General features: G+C 44.3%; 1 protein-coding gene across 7 annotated transcripts in view; it reads right to left on the reverse strand.

The window, feature by feature from the left end:
• Positions 1-15727, reverse strand: part of WIPF1 (WAS/WASL interacting protein family member 1) — a 117629-nt gene that overhangs the window by 18118 nt on the left and 83784 nt on the right. For 6 of the 7 annotated variants that reach the window (XM_057318725.1, XM_057318712.1, XM_026492526.4 and 3 more), the window contains 2 exons: positions 7895-7983; positions 3330-3459 (listed from right to left, as the gene is read on the reverse strand). In XM_057318725.1, coding sequence (XP_057174708.1) covers positions 3330-3459; positions 7895-7945 — 181 coding nt within the window. In that variant the 5' untranslated portion in view covers positions 7946-7983. Of the gene's footprint in view, positions 1-3329; positions 3460-7894; positions 7984-11588; positions 12396-15727 lie in introns of those variants that run through there. The other variant, XM_048213991.2, reaches the window with a different exon arrangement.

Below are 15727 nucleotides of genomic sequence, written 5' to 3' on the forward strand. Positions count from 1 at the left end.
CCTTTGACAAGCAGAACATGAAATCTACATATCAATAGCGGAGGACTGACACTTTTATGATATTTAGACCATATGGAAACATGGTATATTCTCCCATGTCTTCCGGTTCATTCAGTCAAGTTTTATAATTTTCCTGATACCGGTCACATACTCTTCTTGTTAAGGTTACTTTCGATACATTTTTGTTTGTTGAAATTGGGAAAGGGATGTTTTTCCCCTCTTGTAATTGGTTATCATTGACATCAGAAAATTTCATTTGACATCCAATAAACCATTCTGCTAATATTTTCTAAAGTAATATTTATAAAAAATTTATTATCTTGGATTTTCTAGACATATGGTCTGCAAATAATAAAGGTTTTGCTTCCTCTTGTCTAATAGTTGTGCATCTTATCTTAGCTCTAGTTTATATAAGTAATTACTTTGATGACTGAACTTGCATACGATATAAATTATGAATACTGCTCCAGGCAACCATGGTTTGCTTTTAATGAGCTCGCCTTTAACCCTGGAACTACTGACACTTAGGGCAGGGAATTCTTTGTGGGTGTCTGTCTTGTCCTCTGTAGAATGTTTATGGCATGCCTGGCCTCTACCCACTAGATGTCAGTAGGAACCCCTCCTTGGCCAAGTTGTGACAACTAAAAATGCCTCTAGACATTGCCACATGTCCCCGGGGCCCTGATAGATAGCTTTCTTTTTGTGTTTGTGCCGCCTTGGTTAAGTTTGAGGTTAGTCTCATTACATCTATCAGATAGCTTTCCATCTCTTCCTATGTTTGGGAATGATTTGTATAGCATTTGAATGAGCTGTTTCTTAAAATCTGGAAGAATTTACGATAAAATCGTCTGGCTCTAAAGCTTTTTAGAGAGAAAGTAGCTTGATAAAGTGTTCAACTTTTCCTTTGCTCTTTGAAGCTTTCATGAGTAAATTTTGGTAAATTTATGCTTTTTGTAAAAAATTAATTTCTTTAAGATTTTAACATGTTTTAGCCTATAAATTCACTGCAACAGGCTAATTTTAAAAAATCTCCTTTGAATCTCTTACTAATCTATGTTCTGAGTCCTACTTTTATTTATTTCTGTTTTCTTTTTTTTCTCGATTAGATTGATCCTAAGCCTGTGTTAGCTCTGCATTTTTTCTAGTGTGGAGCTTCCTGGGATACCTCTGAGAGCTCTGCTGATAGAAAAAATAATCTGATAGTGAACTGACAAGGATTACTGCACCTAACAAATCAAATTACAATAACAATTTCCAGAAGTAAATGCAAAATGGCTCCCTATAAAATTACAAATTTTTTTTACTAATTTTAATTATTACTAATAATATTAATAATGCCCTTGACATTCAAATATTACTGATTAATTAATGATACATTTTGGAATACTGTGTTTAAACAGGATACCTTTACATGGCACCAAACATTCAAAGAGACTGATGCACTATCAGACATCATTCATCAGTGTTCTTAACCTGGAACATTTGTGCATCTTTCAGAGAGAAAAAAGCTAAAATAGTTGATGACAGCTAACTAGCTCCTGGTCACTTCCTTAGGAATCACACCACAGGACAAGGCTGAATTAAGAGCTTTATTATGCATCACCATGGTCAACATTTTGACATAGAACCCAGGGAGGCTTCAGCTGCAAACAAATATAAAACTATGGATGGGCCTTGGCACTTGCAAAGACGACGATACAAGTGTCTGCTAAGTGCACAGACAACAGGATATGCACTGCATTGCATCTTGTGTCCACGAAGCAAAGTGCATTCATAAACATCACTGAACAGCTGGAAGGGAGAAGAACTAACATTTATTTCCATTTAATGGCTGGAGAAGTGGACCTTGAAGAATACAATGAGTTTCTAATAGTGGATTCAGGAATAGGCCACAGACTGTCCAGTACCCTTCAGTATCAGCGGGGAATTCACGTCTACCTCTGTCGACCCCCAGGCTCCTTCTCCTGGGGGAAAGACCGACGGAGCTCTGTCCCGGAGGTCAGCAGTTTGTGGAGCCCCTCTGGCCCCATACCTGGCACCAGGACTCCGACGGCTTTGGACCCAGGCTTCCCAGAGGTAAGTGGTGCTGGGCTCCCCTCAGGGAGAATTTTGTGACACCAGGCAGGAGGACTAAGGGATTATAAAATAACCCGATCAGTTTCAGGGCATTTTGACTAAGAGGTAACTGTGCCAAGTCAAGGGTAAAGACCCCCGAGTTGCTTCTGGAGGTTGGCGTCCTCTCCTCTGCAACACAGAGCGCGACACAACAAAGCAGCAGGCAATAGCCTTTGTCTTGGTCTTCCTCTTTTCCATTTTCCTCCTACACCAATGTTCTCACCTAACTCTGAACCTTCTTTCTTCTCCACCCATTAGGCACTTTTCCTAGAAATTCTTCCTGAACACTTCCAATCCTCCACTTGGCTAAAATCCCGCATCACTGTTCACCGTCTACAAAGCTCCCTCTGGTGCTTTTGGAAAGTCAGTCTATTTCCTATTGAGTCCAAATGGGATCTGGGTGTAGGCTGTATTTTGGGGACATCTAACCAGCAGTGGAAAGGTCTAGGAATGTGAGGGGGCAGTTTCAAGGCCTGGTTATTAACTACCAGTAGATTCTAGTTATGGATACATTTTCATTCTGTTGTAAATGTTAACAGGAGTTCCGTGTTGTGGGTACCCATTTGTTTATACATACCCTGCCTTGTTCTAGAAAGTATCTCAGACTTACGATGGGTAGATAAGCAAAGTTGTGATCTCATTTCCTCTCTCTCCCAGCTCCTGAAAATCATATCTGACACTTGAATGACACATTCCAGCCCACAAAACACTTTGCATTGTCTTGTCTGCTGCTCACAGCAAACTGTGAGGGCAGCAGGACAGGCACTGTCTCCATTTTACATCCGAAGACAGTAAGGCTTGGAGATGGTAAATGATGGATGTGCCAGGACTTGAACCTACACCCTTCCAGTCGAAGGCTAGGGGCTCTTTCCATGTTTCAGGCAGCCTTTTGATCTGTGGTGCAAAGAGTAATGGGTTAACTTCCAGAAAGTGTTGTGAATAATTCAGAGAATCGCTGCTGTGTGTGTCTTGGACAAAGAATTATTATACTGGCTTCCTGCAGCATTAGAGGGAACCCAAGCTGGAACTGTGGCTACAATGAGTGATACAGTCCCTTATTTTGCTAGCTCGCAGCTGTTGTTAACAAAAAAAAAAAAAAAAAGAAGAAGAAGAAGAAGAAAAAGAAAAAAATCTTTTTGGAAGGGTGGAGGGGTAGGATTGATTGTTAGGCCGTAAATCACTTATCTCCATGGAAAACAGCTTTTTTCACTTACTGTCCAATATCGGTGCACTCCTGTCATTGGTGACTGTCTTCTTCAGTTTCTTCCCTTTGCTGATGTCAGAGAGAAGAGCATTTCTCCCAGCCTGTTCTGACTTATTCAAGGTAGGCTTCTCCGTATTGGCCTAAAAGGAAACGCAGACTTACATTCATCTCTTGAATTAAAATCATAGACTACAACACTCAGTGGGGACAGCTAGAGTACTAGAAGCTTGTTATTGACGTTCTTGGCAATAGGTTGTAAATTCTCTGCAAGTTTCAGATCCGATGTCATTGTTTTTAAGACCCAGACATTTGGGAACAGATGCAGCAATAAATTACATTCATTTTTAATGCAGGAAGAGTCAGTCCCTGATAAGTCTCTAAAAATTCAGACCACAATCTGGCCATAACCAACAGAGCCAGGGTTAGATGGCTCGAAACAAGAAGGGAATTTTAAGTCTGAGAGTGTTCTGCTGGATACTACGAGGCTTCATAGTCCAGAATGTGCCCTGAAGAACAGCTTCTCTCTCCTATCTTTTAGAGCTAACCCAGAGCAAGGGGAATATTTTCTCTAGCAAAAAGGGTCAACTGTATGTGTTTTAAATCCACCAAAGTTTTAGAAAATAATTCCCTCTGTCTACGCTGCCAAAGATTTTTTTTCTTTTTAATTTAGGGCATAGGTGAGGTATAATTTACATACAGTCAAACCACTGCTTTAGTGTATAGTTGTACAAGTTCTGAAAAACATACACAGTCCTGTGACTACCTCCACAATCAAGATCTAGAACCCGTCCATAACCCCCCAAAGCTCCCGCATGCCCTTGCCTAAGGTGTGTCTCCTATTTAATTCCTTTGAAAGCTTAGCTCACAGAGATTGCAGAGTGGACAAAGGTGCTATTTTAAAATGCTTAGGTATTTTCTCATTTTTCTAGAATGCCTGGGAAGGATCCGTACTATGAAATTGGGATTTCGCTTCCCCAGGGTTATTTTAGGGAGCGGAGACACTAAGAGCCCAGCACACAGGACTCGGAAGTTGTATGCATGTGCCTGTGTCTGTCACACGGGGAAACTAGCTTGGTCTGGCCTGGCCCCAGGGAGAGCTGGCTTCCCCAAACCCAGAGGTCCTTCCGGCAGACCTCAGAGGCCTTCCAGGCTGGCCCCAGCCCTTCTGAAAGGATCTGGTTCCAGAGGAGCCGGTGAGGGGTGCAGCAGGTAAAGCTGGGGCAGTTTAGCTTGATACCTCACCCTGCGATTTATTATCAGAGTTAGAGGCAGAGGAAAAACTAAGAAAAACCCTGAAGCATGCTACAGAGAAGCTCTGTGTTAAGCTGAAAGGGTCCTGGAAGAATTACAAAGTATTACTTGCTCATAATACAGCAGTTAACATTTATATAGTGTTTACTATGGGCCAGGCACTGTTTTTAGCACTTTTATGTGTATTAATTCATTTAGTCCTCGTCAGCCCTGTGAGTCATTATTTCCATTCTGGAGACAAGGAAGTAGAGGCATGGGGAGGTAAAATCATTTGCCCGAGTCACCCAGCTAGACAGGGGAGGACCTAGTATCCAAACCCTGGTAGGGTGATTCCAGAGCCTTCCCTGTAACTTGACAGAAGGGTAAATGTGGGATCTAAAATGCCCCTTGCCCACCCTGGGGAGCTGCTGTTAAAGGGTACAAGCTTACAGCCAGAAGATGAATAAGTCCTGGAGGAGTATAGCACAGTGATTATAGTTAACAATATTGTATTATAAACTTCAAAGTTGCTAACAGAGTACATCTTCAATGTTCTCACCAGAAAAAAGGAATGATAATTATGTGATGTGAAAGAGGTGTTAGCTAAAGCTAAGGTGGTAATTACATTGCAATATAAAAATGTGGCAAATCAACATGTTGTGTGACTTAAATTTCTAAGACCTTAAGTGTCATTTATATTTCAGTTAAAAAAAGTAACAAAATGCCCCTTCCCCACCCGCCTCCACCACTCCCCTGAGCAAGCCTGTTAATATTAGCAGCTTCTCAGCAGTCAGTTTCCAAAGTGCTCTTACATGTATGGTTTGCAATTGTTAACGGAGTCATCTTCTATTGCTCTGAAACTTGTTTTTTCAACCTGATGACACATCTTGGACATCTTGGAAAGAATGTTTAAAATTACCTACTGTCTTCATTTTAAAGATGAAAGTCTGAGGCCCAGAGAGGTTAAGCAATGGGTCTACCCTGGCTCTCTTAACAGCTTGGGGTCAGCAATTTTCACAGCCTCCTGTTATTCCTCCAAATTTATTTTGATGCCTGACCTCCTTGGGTGCTAATTCCTCTCAGGTGGCCGTCCAGAGCCCTTAACTGAGCCAGACGGTGCCCTATGATGGCCACCAACACACCTTTCCCTTTGCTCATCTCCATATCCTATTTCTCTAGGATCTTGCTTTAAGTCACAAAATAATGGCTAGAGATGAATTGATAGGATAAATTTCAGTCATTCTCGTACCACTTGCATGACTTATATGTCTTCTCAGCTACTTGTATTATTATTTATTTAATATTTTTCATTAATTCAGTTCACTATATTAATACCATTTTTCAGTGATTATTTTCTTTTAAATTAATGCACTATTAAATCCTTAGTTTGATGTGCTAGCTATAAATTTTAGAACACACATTAAAATCAATACATGAGCATTAGAATAAAAAAAATTAATCCACATACTACCCAGCTAGTGGTATAAAAACCACACTTTTGGGGAAATATAGATAAATCCTGGTATGTTAGCCAGATCAGAACTTTTCTTTTTCTTTTCTTTTTTTTTTTTTAGATCTTATTTATTTGAGAGAGAGAGAGAGTATGAGCGGGGAGAGGGGCAGAAGGAGAGGGAGGAAACAGACTCCCCACTGAGCAGGGAGCCCAACGTGGGGCTCCATCCCTGGACCCCGAGATCATGACCTGAGCTGAAGGCAGATACTTAACTTATTGAGCCACCCAGGCGCTCCTGGATCAGAACTTTTCAAACTTACCTGAGTAAAGGATCAGTTTTAAAAAAATTTTCCCCAATTCATCTTGGACTGATACTTTTATAAAACAACAATTAATTATTAGGAAAATGAACTAGGGGGGCATCTGGGTGGCTCAGCTGGTTAAGCATCTGACTCTCGATTTTGGCTCAGGTCATGATCTCAGGGTTGTGAAATTGAGCCCCACCATCGGGCTCCATGCTGGGTGTGGAGTCCATTTAAGAGTCTCTCTCACCCTCTCCCTCTGCCCCTCCCCCTTCCTCACACATGTGCAAATGCACTCTCTCTCTCTCTAAAAATAAATAAATAAATAAATAAATAAATAAATGTTTTAAAAAAGAATAATGAATTTTAAAAGAGACACATAAAATACAATCTTAGAAACAACAGACATAACACTATTGTCAAATTGCTGTGTTTCTTAATGCTTATTCTTAATTTTTGTACCTGTCTCCTTGGGGCCGCTAACCAGCAGCTGGAGAACCACACTGAGTAGCAACAAGCTAACTGTCTGTTCTTCTGACTAGGTTCCACCTCAGATGAGCTTACTGCATCCTGTGGAAGTCTGGGTAGGAGACTTTTCCTCTCTGAGCCTCAGTTTCCCCAAGTGAAAAGGACCCATCACTGTGAGGCTCCTCAGCAGTGAGGCCTTCATATGCTGAGGGAGGTAATGGGGCAATGGGGTGCATCTGGGAACCTTCCTGTATCACCACGTGGAGGGCTGTTGGCTTCCTGTAAGAGGGTGCACTAATTTCTGAGGACAGGTCTATCAAGAGACCAGGAGGAGCCCAGGGAAGAAATTCCTTTGAAAAGTAGACATCTAAATGTAAGGATAGATTTAAAGATTTATTTATTTATTTGAGCGAGAGAGAAAGAATGAGCAGGAGGGGCAGAGGGAGAGGGAATCTCAAGCAGACTCCCCACTGAGCACGGAGCCCTACCTGGGGCTCGATTTCATGACCCTGAGATCAGGACCTGAGCTGAAACCAAGAGTCGGAAGTTTAACCGACTGAGCCACCCAGGCGCCCTGCAACAATAGATTTAAAGAAGGATGTGAGTGTGGGGAGAAGTGGGGACGGGCTGGTAGATGATATTTGCCAAAAAAAAAAAAAAAAAAAAGTGGGAAGAAGGGAAAAGTAAGAGAAAAAGAAAAGAGTGAGTCTGCAGGAAGCGTGAACAACTGCATTTCTTACACAGACCTGGGTTTCTGGACCATCTTGTCCAGAAGTTAAAGGCTACAAGTCGAGTCCATTTGAATGGCAACAGAGCATGCTGGGCAGAACCCCAGTCTTGGGCTGGTGTGTGGGAAGGGACAGGACGTTTCCGTGACGGACCTGACAGAGGACACCCAGCTAATGTACACCCCACACATGTACTGGGCGCTGCCTGAGACCTCTGACAACCGGCCCTTCAGGGTCTCAGGGGCTGGCTTTCTCGAAACGGGAAAACCTGCCCTATGGTTTTTAGGTTTTTACACCAGAATGCAAATGCAGGTAAAACAAATGTGTGTGCGCGGGGTTGGACTTCATCTGGCCTGCTTTGTGCACCAGCAGCGGATGGCGAGAGGCCACTCACCAGAGCAAACGTCGGCGGGGGCGGGGGCGCCGGAGGGGGAGGGACGGGCATCTTGGACAGCTACACCTTCAACAGTCTTGCTGGTGAATCTGTAAAAACAAAGCAAAAAGAAACAAAACATGGTCACGTATTAGACTTTTTAGTAATACTCTGTCCTAATCTTCCTTCCCTCCTTCCCACCAAAGTGACAGTTATTCACGTAGGCCAACTTTGTTTTCTTTTTAGATTTATTTTTTTAAGAGAGAGAGTTGGGGGGGTGCAGAGGGAGAGAATCTTAAGCAGATTCCCCGCTGAGTGCAGAGCCGTAGCAGGGCTCCATCTCAGGATCCTGCAATCGTGACCCTGAGCCAAAACCAAGACTCCGATGCTTAACCGACTGAGCCACTCCGGCGCCCCCAGGGCAATTTTTATCAGGGATGTAATCACCTTTACAACATGGCTAAGATGTTACTCTTCTGGAAGGATCCTAGCAGGGGAGGTTTCTGAGCCCAAATGCCTTAAGATATTGGAAGCAAAATTGGTGCCTCACACTGCTCAACTCCCTTACCCACCAAAGCAGGTCCAGGGAATGATTCCTGGAGGGACCCGGGCCTGGAGCCTGTGTAAGCTGGAAGATGATCGTAAAACTGCCAGAAATGTATCCTGGCAAATCCGATGTCCTGGCTCCTCATCCCCACTTATTTCCAGCACAACATCCTTTCTTGCTCTCCACTCCCACCCACTCTGTGCCCACTGGTCTTCTTCTTGCAAAGGCCTGGCATTCGCCTGGGTCTGGGCACGCACTGTAGGAATGCAAAGACGAATATTTTTCTGGTCTTGCCCTCAAAGGTCTTACAGTCCTCCAGGGGAAGAAGGCAGGAATAAGGTAAGGCAGGCAGGTAAGGTGGGCAAGGGGGCCGGATTCCATCGTTGTGCTACTTGGCATTTCCTTATAGGATCAAAATTTTTTAAAAGGGGAAAAAAGAGACAAGGTCCAACCTCTGAGTGCCAGGCTGTTTACTAGAAATACACTTCACTAGACAAGCTTACTGCATAGTATGACGGCTCTGGGAACAAGGGGAAGCCAGACTGTGGCGGGCTGGGAGAGTGCAGGGAAAACCTGGGCCTGTGGCAGTGGGAAGGGGGCAGCCGGGCAAACATCAGGGGCTGAAGAACCTACAGGGCGAGGAAGCTTCCCAGCACGTCCACCAGCCATGAAACCACCCCCCCCCCAGCGCTCCCCCAGTTTTCAGAGTCCCATCCCTGGGTCCTAAGTCCCAGCATGGGGCCATGCGTCCTCACCCCTAAGTAACCCTGGCTCCTCCCACCCAGTCCTTGCTATTCAGGTGTGGTCCTGGGTCAGCAGCAAGGGCGGCACTGGAGCTGTTAGACACGTCAAATCTCAGCCCCTCTCTCCACCCACCAAATTGGTTTCGGCACTTTAACAAGATCCCGAGCTGATTTCATGGGCACTAACATCTGAGCCGCCTGTTGCAGATTCTTAGCCGAAACCAGTGGGCAGCCTGGACACTCCCCTCCTGAACCATACAGAACAGGTGTCCTGAATTTCAAATAGCAGAATTATCTTTTTGTTCTCCACGTCTCTTAATGGGAAAAAAAAATTATTTAGAATTTAAAAAATTCAGTTCGACCACGAAAAGTTAATGTGGAAAACTTACACCGTGAAACAATACTTTCTATTAAAGTATTGCTAGGTGGCTTGCTTTCTGTGAACAGAAAGGGAATGCAAAAATCTAAAAGGACACGGCTGGACTTGTCAAGGCTGCTGGAAGACGGGAATTAAGACAGTTTGGAACAGCTCCGTTCCAAGAGGACTGCTGAGAAAAGGAATTTTTGGAAACACCGTACAGCAACAGCAGTCGTGCCTTAAGGACGACCACCTGGACCACGGGCCCCTACAAGGTCTCGAACTCCTACAGCGACACTGCAAGCTAGCACGAGTCCGCTCATTTCACAGAGGACATCGCGACTCCGAGAAACCGAGCAACTCACTAAAAGACCGTCCTTCATTCACAGAAAGTCCTTCCAGTCCCTGGTCTTTTTCGAGAAGCATTTTTGGGCAGGTAAAGAGCGGACTAGTGCTACAGCTCACCTGTAAACTAGGTCAGAACCTGTTTTTCTATAAGAGATTCTCAAAGCTTCTTTTAAAACGTGTTCCTTAAATTGGCCTTTTCTGCATGACACGAGTTAGTCACGTGTGGGGCCAAGTGGGCAGTGTGGCCAGTGCTGAGGGAGGGCCTGTGCTAGGAAGTCTGTGCTGGGCAGGAGGCACCCGAGGCCTCACTGCGCACATGTCCCGGGACCAGGAGGAGGGATGGCGATCAGAGACTGCATTCAGGCCCAACGAACTGTGAAAGACGCTGCAGCCAAAGCAGTGCTGTTAAGGCTGGAGGAGGCAGCTGACCAAGTGATGGGGTGGCCAAGGCCGCCTCGAGGCTCCAGAGGTGGGCTCCATGGAACAGATAATCCACGGGCTTGGGGGATGAAACCACCCTCAACCGCCAGCGCACTGTGTCGGATTCCCCCATTCACCAGCTAACCTGCCATCCCATTATCCTAACTCCGAGCAAGGAAGGAGTGGATTCTGGTCAACAACCGGGAACTGCTTAAGGGCCCGGTTCTCATGAGTCAGTCCCGAGGTTGCAAAGATCAGGTTGAACTCCTGTCCGATGCATCTCAGGGGCCAGCCTGGGGTAGAGGGAGCCTTTCAGGGGACTGCCACCGCCCTGTCGGGCCTCTTTAATCTAGTTGTTATACAGCTTTCTGCTGGGCTGTTATGGTTCTGTCTGTGCACTGACTGACTTATAAATAAACCTGCGGACCACAGAAGCTCGGCCTCCCCCCACCACTGCCCACCCCGGCGGCCCCGCTCAACCACGGGGGGAGGATCTGCGGCTGAACGCCCTCGCCATTCTCTCCTCTCCACTGCTGCTGCCACTTCCCCAGCCCCTCTCTCGCCTCCTCCTCCAGGCAAACTACTCCCACCCGAGGGCTCGAAGGTGCTGGCTTCAGGGGTCTCTCTGCTTCTTCCTGCTTGTCTGGGCTAGTCCAGGGTGGGGCCTTGAGGGAAGCTTTTAAGAAACCCCAGACTCCAGTCCTGCCACCTTACCACAGGGGTCAAAGAAGACCAGCTCCTCTCTGCCATGCTAGGCTCATTCCTGGCTGTCTGCCCACCTGACTGTGAACTCCACCAGCTCTCCCTAATACCTGGTCCAAAGCAGGGTTCTCACTAAATACGTGTGGAGTGAAAGAGCCAGGTATCACACAAGCAAGCCATGTGCTGGCCATCGGAACAGCACCCAGCATCAACCCCAAGGTCTGGGTGAAGAATGAGCCCTATGTTAGAAGGGCTCGCCAGCCTTAAGTCCTGGGACCTGCTTTCCTGGCAGCCTGACTTCACCAGTGAAGAGAACCCAAAGCCTTGGGAGAGTTAGGGCTTCCCTCCTCTCATGGAGTTAACAGCTCACATCAGAACCAGAAATGGACCTTCCCGAAGGACCTCACAGCAGCATTGATCCTAATGGACTGGGCATTCCTAACCTGGATCCTTACACCTGCAGGGTCTGTAGACAGAATTCAAGGGTCTGTGAACTTGAATGGAAAAAAAAAAAAAAAGACCTATTTAGTTCCCTTAAGCTCTAACTAAAATGTAGCATTTCCTTCAATTATAAATGTAGGCTGAAAACCACAGTACCTGAAACTTTTTCACCAACAGTTTTTCACATGATATTTCCACATCGTATTACAATCGTCACAGATCTCTTTTGAAATGACGGCAACGTTTCGCTCTGTTGCTAGATCTTGTTGTACATACTTCAGTATAACTAGTTTCCTTTGTATCCTCTGTATTTTGTTTTTATCCATTTAATAACAGTCAGAGAAGGAGTCCTTTGGGCTTTATCAGACACTAGTGTGGTCTATGGATGAAAAAGGTTAGAATCCCTATGAGGACATGAGACCAGGGTCAGGCACGTATGATTTTGAATCTTTGCTGTGATACCTAACAACCTGGGTAAAAGACTACCCTCTCTGGACCTCCCTTTCCCGCCAGTGGAATGGGGTGGCGGGAGGATGAATGGAATGGTACACAGTGAGCCCTCAGATGGGTAAACGACCAACAGATGGGTCTAGATCTGTCTTCCTTGAAGGTGAGCATGGATCCTGCTGGTGTGAGCACTGCTCGAGCACCTGGCAAAGGAGGGACTGATGTGGCGCCTATGCCGAGGCCCAGGCTTGGCCCAGAGTCCCCTGTGGATAGAGCTGTGCAGAGCAGGACCGAGGCAGCCTGAAGACTTGGCCTTGTTGCGTTTGGTTCTTCCTTTGGGAAGAGTGTGACAGGAAAGACAGCCTTGTCCTAGGGCCAGGAGGGGCTCTAGAACAGGGGAAATAACTAGAGGAGGGTTCCCAAAATGTGGGTTCTTATCTCTTGCATCAGAATCGGTTATGAACTTTTTGAGAACATGTCCTGCTTCCCACCCTAGTTAGGCTCCCTAAAGTTGAAGGATCCCTGACCCACCATTTGCTGATTCTTCCCCTCCCACCCTACCCCCACCTACCCCTACCCTGGGCATTGAACTTTTAAGAATATACACTTTTGAGAATTAACTTCTTTTAAAGAATCATTTCCATGTTTAAATAACTTTCAGCATAGGGAGAAAAGCCAGATTTTTCTAAAATGTTCACATTGTGTGTTGAATTTTATGTGCCCAAAGAAAACCACAGGGACGGAAAAAGCTTTTTTTGTTTTCACACACAGTGTTATGGGTTGAACTGTGTCCCTCCCAAATTCATGCATCGAAGCCTTAACCTAACCCCAGTACCTCAGAAAGTGACTATATTCAGAGGTAGGGCTTTTAAAGAGGTGATTAAGTTGGAATGAGACCATTAGGATGGCCCCTAATCCAATATGACCAGGGTTCTTCTAAGAAGAGGAAGAGAGACAAGGGATGTGTGAGCACAGAGAAAAGTCCATGCGAGAACACAGGGAGAAGGTGGCCATCAGCAAGCCTAGAAGAGAGGCCTCAGGGGAAACCGAACCTACCAACTCCTTGATCTCGGACTTCTAGCCTCCAGAACGGTGAGCTAATAAAATTCTGCTGTTTGAGCCACCCAATCTGTGTTTTATTGTTGTTACAGCAGCCCTAGCAAACTAATAAACACAGATTTAACAATACATATCCATTGTAGACATTAAAAGATAAGATAATGGCTTTTTTTGAACTCACGACCCTGAGATCAAAACATGAGCTGAGATCAAGAGTCAGATGCTTAACTGACTGAGCCACCCAGGTGCCCCAAGATAATGGCTTTTGAACAGAATATTCATCAACTGATTTCTCACCCAAGATATCTCTGGATTGTCATACAATGAAGAAATTAAAAATCAACCTGAACCCTGGGGTTTGTGAATGACTGCCAAAGTTTTATTTAATAACTGAATGAATCATTCAAAAATCATGAAATTTTAGTTGGAAAAACCATTAAGGTGATGGAAGGGATCTACCAAAAAACCCTTTATAAGGAAATTGGCACTATGGGTTAAGAGAACAGAGCAGAATATTTTGCAGAAATGGCTTTAGGAATTCATTAATCGGTTCTTTGTTGCCCCTCCACACTATATATATAGATAGACAGATAGATATAATTTATTTATAAATTATATTATTAAATTTCTCAGTATTTATAAATATCTCAATATTATAATTTATAAATTTATATAATTTATAAATATCTCAGTATTTATAAATTCTGGTATTTCCTAGTTCTGTGAAAGAAATGGTTGACTTTGTTGCTTTTACTATAATGTTATTAGGTCAACATCATGGTTTAATGCTTATATTAGACAGCATCACACAATGACCCTAGACCAACCAGGGCATCTTGTGGCTGAGAGCCATTTGCTAAAGATGTAATATTAGTTATGATGGGCACCTTGTGAGAAAGAGTCACTTGTTCATCCCACTTCCCGTCCTGCAGCATACATAGTCTCCCCAGTGGCATGGCCAGCTAAAGGCTCAACCACAGCCCACAGTTCAGTCCAGACTTGCCCCAGGAAACTTCGGTTTTTCTCTTCAGTGTGTTCATCCAAGAACACGTGATTATCTCTGAATGTGAAATGATTAAGATCAAGAGAATTGGCTAGTCATTTAATTAAATGGTTTCTTAGTCTGTTGTAGCCAACTTAAAAGTCATTCTAGAGCATACTGCGCGAGGCCTACATTACAGAATGATATGAGGAGCAGAAAGATCTCCAGTGCTGTCCAGTGAAAACATCTGATAACCCTGAGAAGCCTGGCCTCTAATCCTGAGTGAGGAGTGGATCAACCAAGTTCTATTAAGGTGGATAAAAGCAGGTTTGTCCAGTTATGTTTTATTACCATTGTGGATTACTCAAAAATATAAAGCATTTTGCTATATACATCTTGCCAAAGGTCACCCTCAAATACTATCTAACCTAAAATGAACGAGAAAAAGTAAACTTTTTTTTTTTTTGCAAACAACTAGAATCAACAGAAGAGTATTTTATTTGCTGTGTGTGTGTGGGGGGGGGGTTAACAGAAATAATACAATTGGATAGATCGAAAGGTCCAAATGTTCTCTTGTCTTGTTACTTTCTCTTCTGTATCTTATTTACATTCATTTATGTTTTACTTTATATATAATGTTTTTTTTCCTTAACTCATTTTTATGTATGTATTTTTCATATACTCTTGGCTTCTTCAGGGTAGATTAAGATTCAAATAGATCCCTCAAAACCTCTCCCCAGAATTAATACCTCATAAGTAAAGAAGTCCTTCAAGATATCAAACTTATAACAGAAGATTCTAAGACTCAGCACCTCATTATGCCCTGCACTAGTCCCTATAACACCCCTAGTTTACCTGTGGGGAAACCCAAAGGCTGAGGATGGAGGCTTGTCCAGAGCCTCTGAGCCATTAACAATATTGTCATCCCTTTCCACCGTGTTGTTCCTAATCCTCATGCTTTCCTGACCTCCATCCCCGCTGAAAGCAGAATGCTCACTGTCATCAGTTATGTAGTGCTACCTTTAGCACCCCCGTCCCTAAGGCCTGCCAGTATCTGTTTGCCTTCACTTGGCAAGGAAAACAATACATCTGAACGGTAATGCCCCAGGGTTTTATTGAGGGTCCTTCTTGAAAACCTTCAAGGCTGACTTAGCCGACATAAAGTCTTCTGAGGCTCTCCCTTGTTACCATATACCGAGGAGTTGCTTCTCTGCTCCTTTTCCCAAGCCTCTTCACTGGAGGCCGGCAGCCACCTGTTCAACCTTTTAGCCTTAAAGGGACATAAAGTCTCCAAAGGAAAAACTGCAGCTTGCTCAGACTCAGGTTCCGTGTTTAGGATGCCTGAGCTCGGAAAAGCACTCTGTTTAGATTTAGATAGGCTGAGAGATGTCCCGACTTCCCCAAAGCAACAACTAAGCACCAATTACAAGGTGTTCTTGGGCTAGCTGGCTACTATCGAAATTGGATTCCAAACTTCTCTCTTACGGCCCAACCCCCATATATTTTACTAAAAATCAACAAACCCGACCCTATTATTTGGGAAGATCGGGATGACACAGACTTGGGCCCTAAGAAAAGCTTAATAAAGCTCCCTGCCCTTGGGTATCCTAATTATCAGGTTCCTTTTTTCCTTTTTGTGAGAGGGAAGAGAATGCCTTGGAGCACTCACCAAAAAATATGTAAACTGTCATCGAGCCATAGGGCATTGTCACAGCCAACAACTGGACCCTGAGATGTAAGGATATCCCCCTTGTCTCAAAGCCATTCCGGCCACTGCCTTTTTGGTTGAGACCACTGAAGAAACAAG

This window comes from Ursus arctos, unplaced genomic scaffold (assembly GCF_023065955.2).
Source record: "Ursus arctos isolate Adak ecotype North America unplaced genomic scaffold, UrsArc2.0 scaffold_1, whole genome shotgun sequence".
In the NCBI taxonomy this organism is placed as follows: Eukaryota; Metazoa; Chordata; class Mammalia; order Carnivora; family Ursidae; genus Ursus; species Ursus arctos.